The following is a 14429-nucleotide window of genomic DNA, read 5'->3' on the forward strand; positions in this document are numbered from 1 at the left end:
TAGAGTGCCTAACTGACTACCTAGTATGTAATGGGTATTTGATGACGAGCGCTTCTCATAATCAATGAGAAGTGGCCTTCTGGGCAAAGAAGCCTTTCTACAATGGCTCCATAAGCTCTGGCAAGGATTAGGTGAAATTACATGTGATGGTTAGCATAGTGCCTGGCAGATGGTCAGAATTCAGTACCTAATGGAGGCAATTATACTGTTAGAATGGAAATCATTCATTACTGTGTAACGAATTATACAGCTGATTAAAAACATAAATAGAAATCTGATGCATATCCCAATTTTGGAAGTCACTGTTTTAAAGGGCATTTCTTTACTTATCGTTTGAAATTTTTTTACAACCACAATCATCAGTTCTATTGATAAAGAATTGCTTGATTTCATAATACTACATTTTCCATTTAGTCCTGGTTCTTAGTCTTTTGTACCTGGTCCAGTAACACCGAATTTATTCAGCATCATCGAGGAACTGTCTCATACAGCATCATTAAGATAATTAGGTCTAAAATAAATTGGTTATTATAAAATAGTTTAGATTTAGAGACAATTGCAAAGATAGTGTAGAGAATTTCAGTATTTCTACTGTCTACATTTGTCACAGCTAGTGAGCCAGCGTTGACACATTATTCTACCTAAGTGGTGGGGAGTTAACCTCCCTGTCCTTGGGACGGGAATGTAGACTTAAATTCTTTGGATTTTTGTCTGTACAGGTGATTTCTCTCTTCTCCCATGTATTTATTTAGTAATTATATCAATGTGGACTCATGGATTCATGGTTATAATTGGATATGATTCATGGGTATAATTCTATATCTGTATTTTGTTGCTCAGAATTTTCCAGTTTTGGCCAATGGGAGCTCTGTTTCTGTGTCCTTCTAAAATACTCCCATAGGTTGTTTGTTTGTTTGTTTGTTTTTTGAGCACTTCCTCACTTGCTGGCACTACAAAGTGCTCCAGGCTTGTATTATATCTTCTTTGCCCCAGTCCTGAACTCAGCCGTTTCTTCTGGTTCTTCTATTGGAGCATGGTGCTGGAAACCCAAGATCTGGTCCCTAGGTAAATGAGCTTTTCTGAGCTGATGTCAAAGCAGAGGTGAGGGATGTTATGTCCAAATTGTCCCAGTTGCTTTCCTCACTTTTCTTTGCAGTTTACGTCGCTAAAAACCCTGGGAGAATATATTTCATATACTCATATTTCTTAGATCTATCTACCCCCAAGAGTTAGGGTTCATCTTTTGAGTGTGTGCGTGTGTGTGTGTGTCACAGAGCATATTTATAGTTAAAACTATTTTAAAAATCTGAATTAGAAAGGTAACTTGAGCTAAGGCGATTCAGACAGCTCATGTGTTTCCTACAGAAAGAGGCTCCTCAGTTACTTGATTTCTAAGAATGACAGGGAGTAATTCATGATAGAAAATGTGTTTTTTTCCACAAATTCAAATTAAAATAAGGGAATTTAAAAAATGTTCTCATTTGTTAGAGTAGGTAGAGGGACATCATAATTCTTATTGCTACCTTAAAAAAATTTTTTTTGCCCCCTTTAAAATTTTAAGCATTTTTCTTGTTTCTCTTTAATGTTTTGTGCACACTTGGCATAGAAGACCCTTTGTTTGCTCTTCCTTCCAGCGTTGATCCAGTTTTTCATCTTCCCACTTAAGCTGCTTCAGCCCCGCAGTTCCCTTTATTTATTTATTTATTTATTTATTTATTTATTTATTTATTTATTTTTTAGGTTTATTTAGTTTGAGCGAGCGAGAGCATGAGCAGGGATGTGGCAGAGAGAGAGGGAGAAAGGGAGAGAGAGAGAGAGAGAGAGAGAGAGAATCCTAAGCAGGCTCCACACTGTTGGCGCCGAGTCTGACGTGGGGCTCGAACCTGCAAACCGCAAGATCATGATCGGAGCTGAAACCAAGAGTCGGGTGCTAAACTGACTGAGCTACCCAGGCACCCCTGCAATTCTCCTTTTGAAGGAATTAGCACTTTTATGTTGCTTTCTTTAAATTCTTTTCCATGGGCATTTCATCATCAGATGCGGTCACAACAAGACTGATCTGTGCTTATTTTCACGTCTTGTATTGAAAAGACATCCTCTCACCTGTGCTGCCGGCATCCTTCTCCTGTTCATGGTCAACAACTCAGCTGGAAGGCCCCAAATCGGTGCATCTCAGAAGGGTTTTTGTTCCATTTTGATTGTCTCCTTGCGAATCTATATTCATACGATCTAGTGTTGGTTTGTAGAGCTTTGGAAAAAGATGTAGATGATAGATATGCTCATACATTTTTGGAGCTGTTGGAACTGGTAAAAATAAAGCACACCTGAAAATGTCTTATTCTTTGCCCTCTTATTTTTATCCTCAGTTCTTGCAGCAAAATTGCAGGAAAAACGAGAATAGTCACATTTGTCTTTTCATCTGTAGCATGACTTATATGCATTTACATACCTAAAGCTTCTCTTTCTTTATCTTTTTTTCTCTGTCTCTTCTTTTGGTTCTAGTTCTTTTTTGGAGTAGTCTTCTGGTTAACCAGAAATGAAAGATAAGTCTTTAAAGCAGTTTGTTATATTTGTTTATAAGACTTTGTTTTCTGAAAGACTTCATCTGAAAATACTCTTTTTTTTTTGAGAGTGGTGGGGAGAGGGGGAGGGCAGAAGAAGCCGGAGAGAGAGAATCCCAAGCAGGCTGCACGCCCAGCATGGAGCCCAGACGTGAGGCTCAGTATCACAACTGTGAGATCATGACCTGAACTGAAATCAAGAGTCAGACGCTCAACTGACTGAGCCACCAAGGCACCCCTGAAAATCTTTTTTCAACAGGTTATAATTATTTTTATTTCTAATGATGAGCAGAACTTATCCATATGGAATGTATATTTATTTTTTTATCTTTAAGTGTTCTTTTTGTTCTAGTTAGTTTAGGACTGATAAAGTATACTTTGTGTAAATCTGTGAGTTAAATAAAAGACTTTTGCTAGAAGATCTAAGTCAGGTAAGCCTTATCCATACGTGACCTAACCCTTTCCAAGACCTGACCTTCTCCATTTCTTCTATAAAACATATCTACTGATGCTTGCAGCATCATGAATGACTGACAGGTTACACTCTAGAATGGCCGTGACTTTCTGTTTCCACCAGTTGAAACATATGCTTATCAAGAGTTCCTTGTTTGTTCCTAAATCTGTTTAGGTCTGTTGTATGTTTTAATTGTTATTGCATAATTTAGTATGCTTTTTTTTTTTTTTTAGTACGCTTTTATACAAACATGTGAACTGTGAATGCAAAAGAGAATTGTAGTTTCTCTCTAGATGGAATACTTTGGAAAGTCTCAAGATAGGTCACAAAAAGAAAATTGCTATCAAATAGGTAAAGGAGAGGACTGTTAACATTTAGGAAGAAAAATCATGAAAATCTGGAAAAGTTGCTCCACGAAAGTCTTTAGATTCTTGTTCTATTTTAAAGAACTAGAGTGTGGATTGCAGACACCGCACTTGGTCGTGGTATGTGTGACTCATGACTTCTCTCAGGGACCCACACTAAAAGGCAAGGCTGTGGCCCTCATCAGAGTGGTGATAGTTTTAATCTCATTCATGGGCTTAAAGTGAAAGTAGATGTTTAAGTTTTATATGTGTGTCTGTTATCTCTTATAATTTAACAAGCCATATCAAAGCTTAATGGCTTAAAATGAAACCCATTTCTTATCTGTTACGGTACTGAGTGGGTCTTCTGCTTCTCATGGTCTTGGCTTGGGTTCAGCGGACAGCTGGAAGGTCCAAAATAGCCTCACTCACAAGCTAGCAAGTTGGTGCTGGCTGTCAGCTGGAAGCTCACAAGACTTTGGCCTAGCTAGGCTCTTCGTGAAGCCTGTCCACCTGCCTGGGTGGGGCTTTGAAGACCGAGGAAGTCTCAGGGCTGCTGGCCTTCTTACCTGTGGCCAGCCTCCCCTGAAGGACAAGGGTGTAACTGGCCCAGTGTCACTTTCACTGCATCTCTTTAGTTAAAGCAGGTTACAAGGTCATACTGGATTCAAGAGGAGGTGATTATAGAAGGGTGTGAATACTGGGAGGCCAGGTTTGTGGAAGGCCACCAAAGTCACAGCTACCACAGATGTTTCGGGTTTTCGAGTTTGCATGTTTCATTCTTAATGCTCTTGATATGTATTTAAAAAAATTTTTTTTAGTATTTATTTTTGAGAGAAGAGAGAGAGACAGAGCACAAGTGGGAGAGGGGCAGAGAGAGAGGGAGACACAGAATCCGAAGCAGGTTCCAGGCTCCGAGCTGGCAGCACAGGGCCCGACGCGGGGCTCGAACTCACTGACCGCGAGATCGTGACCTGAGCTGAAGTTGGACACTTAGCCGACTGAGCCACCCAGGCGCCCCTTGCATGTTTCATTCTTAATGCTCTTGATATGTATTTAAAAAATTTTGTTTTAATATTTATTTTTGAGAGAGAGAGAGAGAGAGACAGAGCACGAGTGGGAGAGGGGCAGAGAGAGAGGGAGACACAGAATCCAAAGCAGGCTCCAGGCTCCGAGCTGGCAGCACAGAGCCCGACGTGGGGCTTGAACTCACGAGCTGTGAGATCATAACCTGAGCTGAAGTCAGACACTTAACCGACTGAGCCACCCAGGCGCCCCTGATATGTATTTTTAAAATTAACTGGGTAGCCATAAGTCTCAGTGGCATTTGATAAGAAGGCTTCTAATAAATGAAAGCGTAAGCAAATTTAGAGTAATTCGATTAAAGCTTGTATTCTTAAGAGTGGGGACATAAGGATTTCAACCCATGTTAATCTGATTCCAAAACCACGATTCCCTCCGTTATCCACCATTGCCATTGTTCTGGATGGGAGGTAGTTACCTTGGCACCTAGGGTTACAGTATCCCAATAACATCATCCACAGAAATCAACAATCATTTAATTCTTGCAGCCTTTAAAAAAAATTACATTCTTCAAATAATTAAATGGGATTGTATTTTAATAGACTTTAGATGATGATTAAGTCTGAAGTATCAAAAGAGAACATTATTTTTGCCTCACAAGTTCATTTATTCAGTAGGTAGTTATTGGGCACATAATCTGCACCAGGTACTGTCCTAGACATTGGGGAAACTGTGGTAAAACAGTAATAGATGGGTCCCTGCCTTCCCAGAGCTTTGAGACTGGTTGGGAGGGATAGTTCTTTTCACGGGAAATCTTTTTTTTTTTTTTTTTTAATCTGCTTTTGTTAAAAAAAAATGAATTTAGTTTAAAAAAAATTAAGTTTGAATGTCTGTCTTGAAAAACCAAGACTCAGTAGGTTTGTAAAGACCCTATACTCTGAGTCAATGAAGTTCAATATATTTCTTTTAATGTTTATTTATTATTTTGGGGGGAGAGAGACAGAGCGTGAGCAGGGGAGGGGCAGAGAGAGAGGGAGACACAGAATCTGAAGCAGGCTCCAGGCTCTGAGCTGTCAGCGCAGAGCCTGACACGGGGTTGGAACCCACCAGCTGTGAGATCAGGACCTGAGCCAAAGTCGGATGCTTAACCAACTGAGCCACCCAGGCACCACAGAAAAAGTTAAAAACTTAGCAAATATTGGATAAATTTGAGGTTTGACAACAGTTTAGTTGGAGGTTAGCTGATAAACATTCAATGATAGGCTGACAATATAGATCAACTAACTTTTTAATTAATTGGCTCTTACAAATACAAACCAACTGAGCAACCTCAAATTTAGCTTAGCTGCTTTTGATTTATACCACCAGCCAAGCAAACTCTTTAATATGAATTCTTAAAAAAAGAAATCTAGAAAATCTACCACCTCTGCCTACCCCCCTCCCTGCCTTTCCTCGAAGTGTTTCTTTAATTATTGTTTAATAGAGAATAGGTTAGTGAGAAGGCAGAGTTGACAGAGAGGATCTCACACGGTTGAGTACTATACTTCATAAGTGAATAAAATACTTGATTGTTTTTAAAAAAAATTTTTAATGTTTATTTTTAAGAGAGAGAAACGGAATGTAAGCAGGGGAGGGGCACAGAGAGAGGGAGACCAAATCTGAAGCAGGCTCCAGTCTCTGAGCTGTCAGCACAGAGCCTGACGCGGGGCTCCAACACACGAACCGTGAGATCAGGACCCAAGCCAAAGTCGGAAGCTTAACTGACTGAGCCACCCAGGTGTCCCTAAAATTGATTTCTAGGGACTTTGCTAAAGAACTTGTAAAGAAGGGTGTGTGTGTGTGTGTGTGTGTGTGTGTGTGTGTGTGTGTGTTTGGTGTGTTTGGGCTTTTGCAAAACCACAGATGTTTTTGAACTCGTCTAATCCAACTTCATTATTTTATAGATGAGCTATTTCGGGCACCATGTGGTTCACCAACTGTGTCACAGCAGAACTATTTAACCCCTAGTTACTTGAATTTTTGTCTTGTCTTCCACACATTTTCCATTGAAATGACAGCAAAACCCCTTGGGTTGAGTTCAGGGCACACTTTTGTTAGACCAGATTCTATGTCAAGTGAATAGTACTTTAGCAAAGTTTGATGTGAAAAGAGTGAGACACTGTTTTATATGACTGTCAGAAATTTAGCACTAGAAAGAAATTTCACATTTGTGTGTTTTTCAGCACATATCAGGCCAGTGTTTCAGAGCAATTGATGTAAACCTCGTATTACTTTCCTCATCCAAAATAATTGGTATCCATGGCAACATTCTGAACCAGTCAACTGACCACATTAGCTCATCTCACATGAGCTAATACAAAATGAGGTTTTGGATGGTTTGGGTTAGTTAATTGAAATGATGCACGTTCTTTTGAACTTACCACTAGTGTTTATATTCCTAGATTTTGTGTATAAATTTTTCTTTTTACAGAGAGAAAAGAAACTTGTAGCTTGGTTTCCCTTCCCACCCCTCTATTGTATATTGCTTCTTAGCTTAGACTCCCAAGCCGAGTTGTTTTTCTCTGTCTCCTTTTGAGATTTTTCTCTTCATCATTGGTTTTCAGCAATTTGATTATGATGTGCACAGTCAAAACTGATGGTTTTCTTCAAGTTGTTCTGCTTGGAGTTTGTGGAGCTCCTTGGATCTGTGAACTACAGTTTCCTTCCAATTTAGAACATTTTCAGCCCTTAATTCTTAAAAGATTTTTTCTGTGCTTCCCTTTTTCTGTTTTGGATTCTAATAACACACATGTTACACCGCTTGTTACTGCCCCACAGATAACTGATGCCCTGTTCTTTTTCTTTGTTTTCCTTAATCTTTTTCTGATTCATTTTGGATCATTTCTATTGCTGTATCTTCAAGTTCACGGTTCTTTTCCTCTGCTGTGTCTCATCTGCTTTTAAATCCCATCCAGAGTGTTTTTCATTTCAGATACAGTTTTCATCTTTACAGGTTCTGTTTGAGCAAAATTTCTGGTCTGCTTACTGATTTTTTTTTCCTGGTTTGGGCCATATTTTCCCTTTTTTTGGTAATTTTTGACAGGATGGCAGGCATGAATTTTACTTATTGAGTGCCAGACTTTTAAAAAATTCCTTCAAATATATTTGGACTTTGTACTGACATGTATTAAGTTACTAAGTTACTTGGATGGAAGGTAAACTATTAACATTTCCAGTGGGTGTGAGTACCATGTTGACGGGCTGAAGTCATCCTAAGAAAGTGGCTGTCAGCTCCACATGGCAGTCTTTCTACCTCACTTTCTGTGTGGCATAATGAATGAAGAGTGATGAAGTGCACCGTGCTTTATCTTACTTTAATACATTGTTTATGACAGTATTCCTCTTTGCTTCCATGCATTTTTTATGTTTGCTGTTAGAGTAATTAAATAATTTGGAAACACTTTGAAACCAGTAGTGTTTATTGTGTCTGTGCGAGGTTATAAAGACTACGATGACTTTCTGTTTTGGGATAGAGGCAGATTTGAAAACAAGAGATCTTCAGCTTCTGGAGAAGTATTACAGGGATTTAGTCTTTTACTTTTATTTGGAGAGTGCAGCCAAGTGAATTTTTCCGTGTGTAGAGAAATAACTTGTCCGTAGTTAGATGACAGGTATTTTTTCTTCTGTTTCCCCAAATTAAATTTTTTCATAAAAGTTAGCATCTTTATTACATGCACTGTCTTTGACTCTTTTTATCTGCGAAAGCAGTGGACTTGTTTCCATCCTATGCAGATCAGACAAAGGTACTTCTTGAAAAATAAACTCTCCTCATCCTGAGATCATGATTCTGTCCTTAGCTCTGGGAGCTGGCCCTTGGAGACCTGGCTCACTGATGTTTGCACATTTTCAGTCCCTCTTCATAAAAACCTCCTCCTCCTCTACTTCGCGTTTGAATAATTTATTCACGCACACAGCACTGCTGGATGCTACTGAAACATGCCATTTTATGTGCCTGTCTTATACTGTAGTGTTTTCCACATAGCCGTTGATTTCCAATATTTTGGTATCCTTGACTTTTTTGAAATATTTATAACTGAATTTCCTGAAGTATTTTAGAATGTTGGCTTTACAAATTATATATTCGTCTTTTTCTTCGTCTTAGAAAGATTAAGTCACGTACGCAGTCACCTGTCTAGTCAGGCTGGGACTTAGCCTTTGGTCTTCCGCTTCCTGAGTTCACGTCTCTCTTCACTGCAGAGGGATGTTTTGATTGTCTCGTTTGCTCCTTTATCTGACTCCATTTTTCTGTTTAGCCTGGCATTCGCTGCTATCTGGCCTTGATGTGTTTAACTGACTAAATGTCTGTGCTGTAGTTCTGTTGTGATTACCATTCTGAAATATGAAATATGTTTTTGTGGTAAAACATTGAATGGTTTTGAGTTCTATCCTAGAAACTTGGAGACACAAAAGTAATGAAATGTGCTGCCCTTCCTTACCATTGACTTTGTCTTAGTGGGGAAAAAAAAGTTATAGTATTGAATTTGAAACAATTTAGAAGGCGTTAAAAATGTTAAGATAGTTTCTGGGCCTGTACCATGCTGAACTCAAAGGCAGACTTCTCTTTCCTTTTTTATTTAAAAAAATATTTTTTTTAATGTCCATTTATTATTGAGAGACAGAGAGAGACAGAGCATGAGTGAGGGAGGGGCAGAGAGGGGGAGACCCGGAATCCGAAGCCGGCTCCAGGCTCCGAGCTGTCAGCACAGAGCCCGACGCGGGGCTCTCACTCACCTACTGCAAGATCATGCCCTGAGCCAAAGGTGGACACTTTACCGACGGAGCCACCCAGGTGCCCCTTTCCTTTTTTATTTTTTTAAACATTTTTATTTTTAAATAATCTCTACACCCTCCGTGGGGCTGTAACTAACAACCACGAGGTCAGCAGTTGCCTGCTGTACCAACTGAGCCAGCCAGGTACCCCCTGTCTTAATGTTAAGCAGATGCGGAAGGAACTCAGGTTCCCTCATGATGGCCAATAGGCTTGGTGGCTTCCACGGTTTATAATATGAGCAGTAGCAATCATTTAGTGAACCCTGCTCTATTATTACTCTTTTGTTAAGCATACATTATTGGATTAAATCCTCATAGGTATGGATTCTAAGTATTATCTTTATTTGGTAAATGCACAATGTGGAGATATTAAGTAATTTGGCGAAGGCCCACATGGCTACTAACTAGCACAGTCAGCCTTTGAACCAAAGTCCCTTGTGCCACAAAGCCTACAGTGTTAATCATTCCAAGCTTATGCTAGTAACCACTACAACACGGGGAAATGAGATGAGGGACCTTGTCACTGATAGTCATATCTTCTGTTCAGCTGAATCAGCTATTTTGCAGTGAGCGTAGAAGAAATGGATGTAGGAAATTTCAAGTTCATCTGGAAGTTGTATTATTTATTGTATGACTGTGTGATACTTAAATTATAGATGTGGTTAGCCTGAGGGAACAGGAATACTTAAAACTTATTTCTGGGACACCTGGGGGCTCGTTGTTTGAGTGTCCGACCTCGGCTCAGGTCATGATCCCGTGGTTTGTGAGTTTGAGCCCCGTATCGGGCTTGCTGCTGTCAGGGCAGAGCCCGCTTTGGGTCTTCTGTACCCCTCCCCCCTCTCTCTACCCCTCCCCCGCTGCATGCTTTCTCAAAAATAAACAAGCGTTAAAAAAATAAAAAAAACTCATTTCTAACTTTGCTTATGATTTAATTTGTTGTAGTCAGCTTTCAGGGTATTTCATTTGTATGTCTTAATGTATGCACATATGTGTGGGGCCATGTATATTCACAGTATCTAGAGTGGTCTTGTCTGGTTATGTCAGTTTTTGACCCATCTGAGGGATTCTGTATGGATTTCAGTGCTGTAAATTTATATAATTCTGCAGCATTTTTATTTTTTGAAAGTTTATTTTCTGATATTTTGTCAGTATAATTCAATAATGTATCCTATATCTTAGAGTGTTTTTTTTTCCATCTTGATTTTGTAATAGCTTTGATTTTATATCAGGATATGAATTGCCAGGAAGAAAACTGGTTCTGTCTTGGATATAGTGTGGAGTCATGTTTAAAAATTTGAAGTGTATTCAATAAAGAATATTCAGAATGCGGTAGACTGTGGTATGTACTTGAAAGGAACTTCATGATTGGTTCCTTCTAGCTTGCTGTTCTGGGATGGTATTTGTTTCTGTTTGTACTAATAAGTTTTTTGTTGTTGTTGTTGGTTTTGCAAAAATAGAACTTTATCAAAATAGTGGTGTTTGAGAAGCTGGCTGGGGATAGAGAATTGGCCGGAAGCATTACCAGAGGACAAGTTAGTGAGGAGTGGCATTTTGAAGCTGAAGAGAAACGAATTCCTTTTTCTCCTTCCCCAGCCAGCATCCTCCCCCACTGCTCACCCGAGCCCTGCCCTGTCGTGTGTGGTGGAGAACATAGGAACATTGACCTCTCGTCTGTTAGCGGTGCCCCCTGCTTTGCTGCCGGGGTCACCATAGAACGTTCCTGGGCTTTCTGTTCTGTGTGCCTCAGAGGAAGAGCAGCCCTGAGGTCCGGGGCAGGACGAGGCAAGTCCACTCGCCCACCCGGCTTTCAGTGGCCAGCACACACGTACATACCTCGTTCTGTCTGATTGGTATCTTCCAGTCCTTTGCTCTCTTTTTACTCAATCTGTGAGCTTTTGGTTTTAAACGTCACTGACGTCAGAATTCTCTAAACAGAGAAACTGCGCGCCGTCCTGCTCGTGCGGTTCCCCTGCTGTTCGCCGTTCGCGGTCAGAGCAGAAGTCACGGTCGTTACTCCACCGGGCGAAAGAGGAGTTCTCCTGTGAGTGCCACACGTACAAATAGAGGAGAACGACGCCGGTGCCGAGGAGGAGACGTATCCGTAGCAAAGTTCTGCAAAGAGTTCTTAAATGAAATTGCAAGTAGTTTACATTTGAGTTCACTTACCGCGTCACTGAATGTTTTCTCTGTGTATCATGTTTCGTAGGCAAGAGCGCACGTTAGGAGATTCTGGCTGCCAGAATTCCGAGTCTGATCCAGAGGACTTTTCAGATGAAACCAATACAGAGAACCTTGATGGCACCTCTCCCCCCAGCACCCCTCGGCAGATAAAACGCATGTCCACCAAGCACCAGCGGAATAACGTCGGGAGGCCTGCTGGCCGGTCTGGTTTGAAAGGTGAGTGCGCTACGTACGACATGCACGGGCCTGACGCTTTCAGTACATAATCGGTGGAACACGTAACTATTGACTGATCCTTTCTATGAGAATGTTTTTCTTCTTATCTTAAATTTAATTTTGATGCCGATTTTAAATTTCACTTCTTAACTTTCGAATCATTACCACTAGCAGTATTGTTAATAAAGGAGAAAAGAATTCTCCAGAGCTAGAAAGGTTTGGCCGGAGTAATTGTTAAAGCCAGTGGTGGAAGAAGTCGAGTGTGTACTCCTTCAGGGTGGTACTCATGTGTGAGATAGTTGGCCTTCCGTTAAAAAAAAACAACAACACATTTTTTAAAAACGTGTATTTATTTTTGAGAGACAGAGACAGAGTGTGAGTGGGGGAGGGGCAGAGAGAGAGAGAGAGAGACAGAGACAGAGACAGAATCGGAAACAGGCTCCAGACTGTAGGTGTCAGCGCAGAGCCCGATGCGGGGCTCGAACCCGCGAACTGTGAGATCGTGACCTGAGCTGAAGTCGGACGCTCACCGAGCCACCCAGGTGCCGCGATGGCCTTTTTCATTCTTGGAATCTCTAGCTTTTGTCTTCTAGACTTGATGTGTGGGTAGTCTGGGAGAGGCAGAGCCAGGCTTCTCTAAGCAGCTCATGACGTGTGCTCTCTGTTGGTGACTGTGACACGGCCCTGAGCGTGCGTGCGTGGCCCTCTTTCTTGCCGGGCACAGTGCCTAGATGGTACCCTACACCTCCCACCACAGACACTTCTCCTTTTGTCTTTGTTTAGAATCTCAGAGCCCAGATAATGTTCTGTTCCTAGAAGCTGGGAGAGTTTTCTGTTTTCATTTCTTCACTTCCTCCAGCGTGTCACAGCCTTTCTTTTCTGAGGGAGATAAATCATGCCGACCTGCTACCTCCTTGTTCCCGGCTTTCTGGCTCAGAGCCTCCGGTCACTGAAGCCTTATGGCTTTAGCATTTCTCTATTAATTTCAGCAAACCACCTGTCCTAAAATTGATCTCCTAGCTTTTTGGAAGTTGGTCATCAGTTGCTGCACGAGGTAGAGATTTCATTCTTGATCTTATCTGAGAAATTTCCCCTATCACATGTTCTCCCTTTTTGACATCAAGCTCCTGCCCATTTCTGCATTTCTCTGGTCCGTGTTCTTCCTTTTTCTTTGGCCAGGTTCCCCTTCCTACAGATTTCTTCCACACATTGACCTCTCATGGCTGTAAGTTGGCAAATTCACTCTGTATTCCTGTCGTAGCCCTTCCTCAAGAAAGAAGGAAGGGGAGAGAAATGGGTTTTGTTTATTTGCTTGAGTGAAATCTTACCCAGGAAAGAATTTCTAATCAGTAAGTGGTCTTTCTTTTCCACAGGGAAGGTGATTTTTTATTTTCTCTTAAGATTTTTTTTTTTTTTTTTGATTTTCAAGTCATCTCCACGCCCAACGTGGGGCTCAAACCTACAACCCTGAGACCAGGAGTCATGTGCTCTAGTGACTGAGCCAGCAAGGCACCACGATTTTTTTACTTTCTTTTAAAACTTTATTTGCACCAGGATGTTAACTTGCGACCTGCACTTACAACCCCCTTTGGAAACTAATAGCTTTTATTGCAATTTATCATCTCTAAAATCAACCCTTATTCATTTCCTCCAGGACGTCAATAGAAGCTCCTTCTCTAAAATAGGTGTCAGTGAAGTAGCATCTCCTGAATCAATATTAGCACATATTTGCTTCGAGCTGGGAAAACTGAGAAGGTGCCTGCAGCACATCTGCCTTTTCTTAACTTGTTGGTCCATCTACTGTTTTATTTTTATTTATTTCCATTATTTATTTATTTAAACAATTTGTTAACGTTTGTTTATTTTTGAGAGGGAAAGAGAGAGAGAGAGAGTGAATGGGAGAGGGACAGAGAGAGAGGGAGACACGGAACCCGAAGCAGGCTCCAGGCTCTCAGCTGTCAGCACAGAGCCCGGCGCGGGGCTCAAACCCACGAACCATGAGATCATGACCTGAGCCAAAGTTGGAAGCTTAACTGACTGAGCCACCCAGGCGCCCCTGGTTTTTCTTTATTTTTTAAGTTTATTTTTTTATTTTGAGAGAGAGAGAGAGAGAGCAGGGGAGGGACAGAGAGAGAGAGAGAGAGAATCCTAAACAGGCTCTGCATTGTCACCTCAGAGCCCAGTGTGAGGGTCGAACCGCGAAATCATGACCTGAGCCGAAATCAAGAGTTGGACGCTTAACCAGCTGAGTCCCCCAGGCACCCTGGTCCATACCATTTTAGAATAGGAGTTGAAGGCATAATTCTCACATTTTGTAGATTGAGAAACTGAGGCCTGGATTTTCAAAGCAACCTCAAGGCTAGAAAACTTGAGATAGTGACAGGAGTATTTTTAGAAATAGTTCTCCTGGTACTTGGTTTGGAGTTTTTTCTAGTACAAGCAGCAGATGTTAAGCTTACCTGAATGCCGTACTTGAGTTAACTGTCTTTCACTAATCAGAAAAATAGTCACTAAATATTTGCTGAATGGCTACTGTCCTTCTGGGGTATGTGGGAGGTAGAAGATGGAAGGTTGCCTCCTTTCCTCCTCAATTTCTTTCAGTTGTTTATTCCATAAAATTACAGAATTTTAGATCTGGAAGGGGTCTTAGGACTGCTTACTCCAATTCTTGCCATTTTTCAGGTAAAGAAGTGAACGGCCATACGTCTTTATTTTATGTGTGTATGTTTGTTTATTTATTTTGATAGAGTTTGTTACATTATTTTGATAGGTAGGGGAGAGAGAGGGAGAGAGAGAGAATCCTGGGCAGGCTCCACATCGTCAGCACAGAGCCTGATGCGG

At 41.0% G+C, this 14429-nt stretch overlaps 1 protein-coding gene across 11 annotated transcripts in view; it reads left to right on the forward strand.

Moving 5' to 3' along the window:
* The window catches only part of MAP3K4 (mitogen-activated protein kinase kinase kinase 4), a 109989-nt gene that overhangs the window by 25513 nt on the left and 70047 nt on the right, over positions 1–14429 (forward strand). For all 11 annotated transcript variants that reach the window (XM_042987469.1, XM_042987472.1, XM_015544311.2 and 8 more), the window contains one exon: positions 11398–11588. In XM_042987469.1, the coding sequence (XP_042843403.1) occupies positions 11398–11588 (191 nt within the window). The remainder of the gene's footprint in view (positions 1–11397; positions 11589–14429) is intronic.

The sequence above is a fragment of the Panthera tigris genome, chromosome B2 (assembly GCF_018350195.1).
Source record: "Panthera tigris isolate Pti1 chromosome B2, P.tigris_Pti1_mat1.1, whole genome shotgun sequence".
Classification (NCBI taxonomy): domain Eukaryota; kingdom Metazoa; phylum Chordata; class Mammalia; order Carnivora; family Felidae; genus Panthera; species Panthera tigris.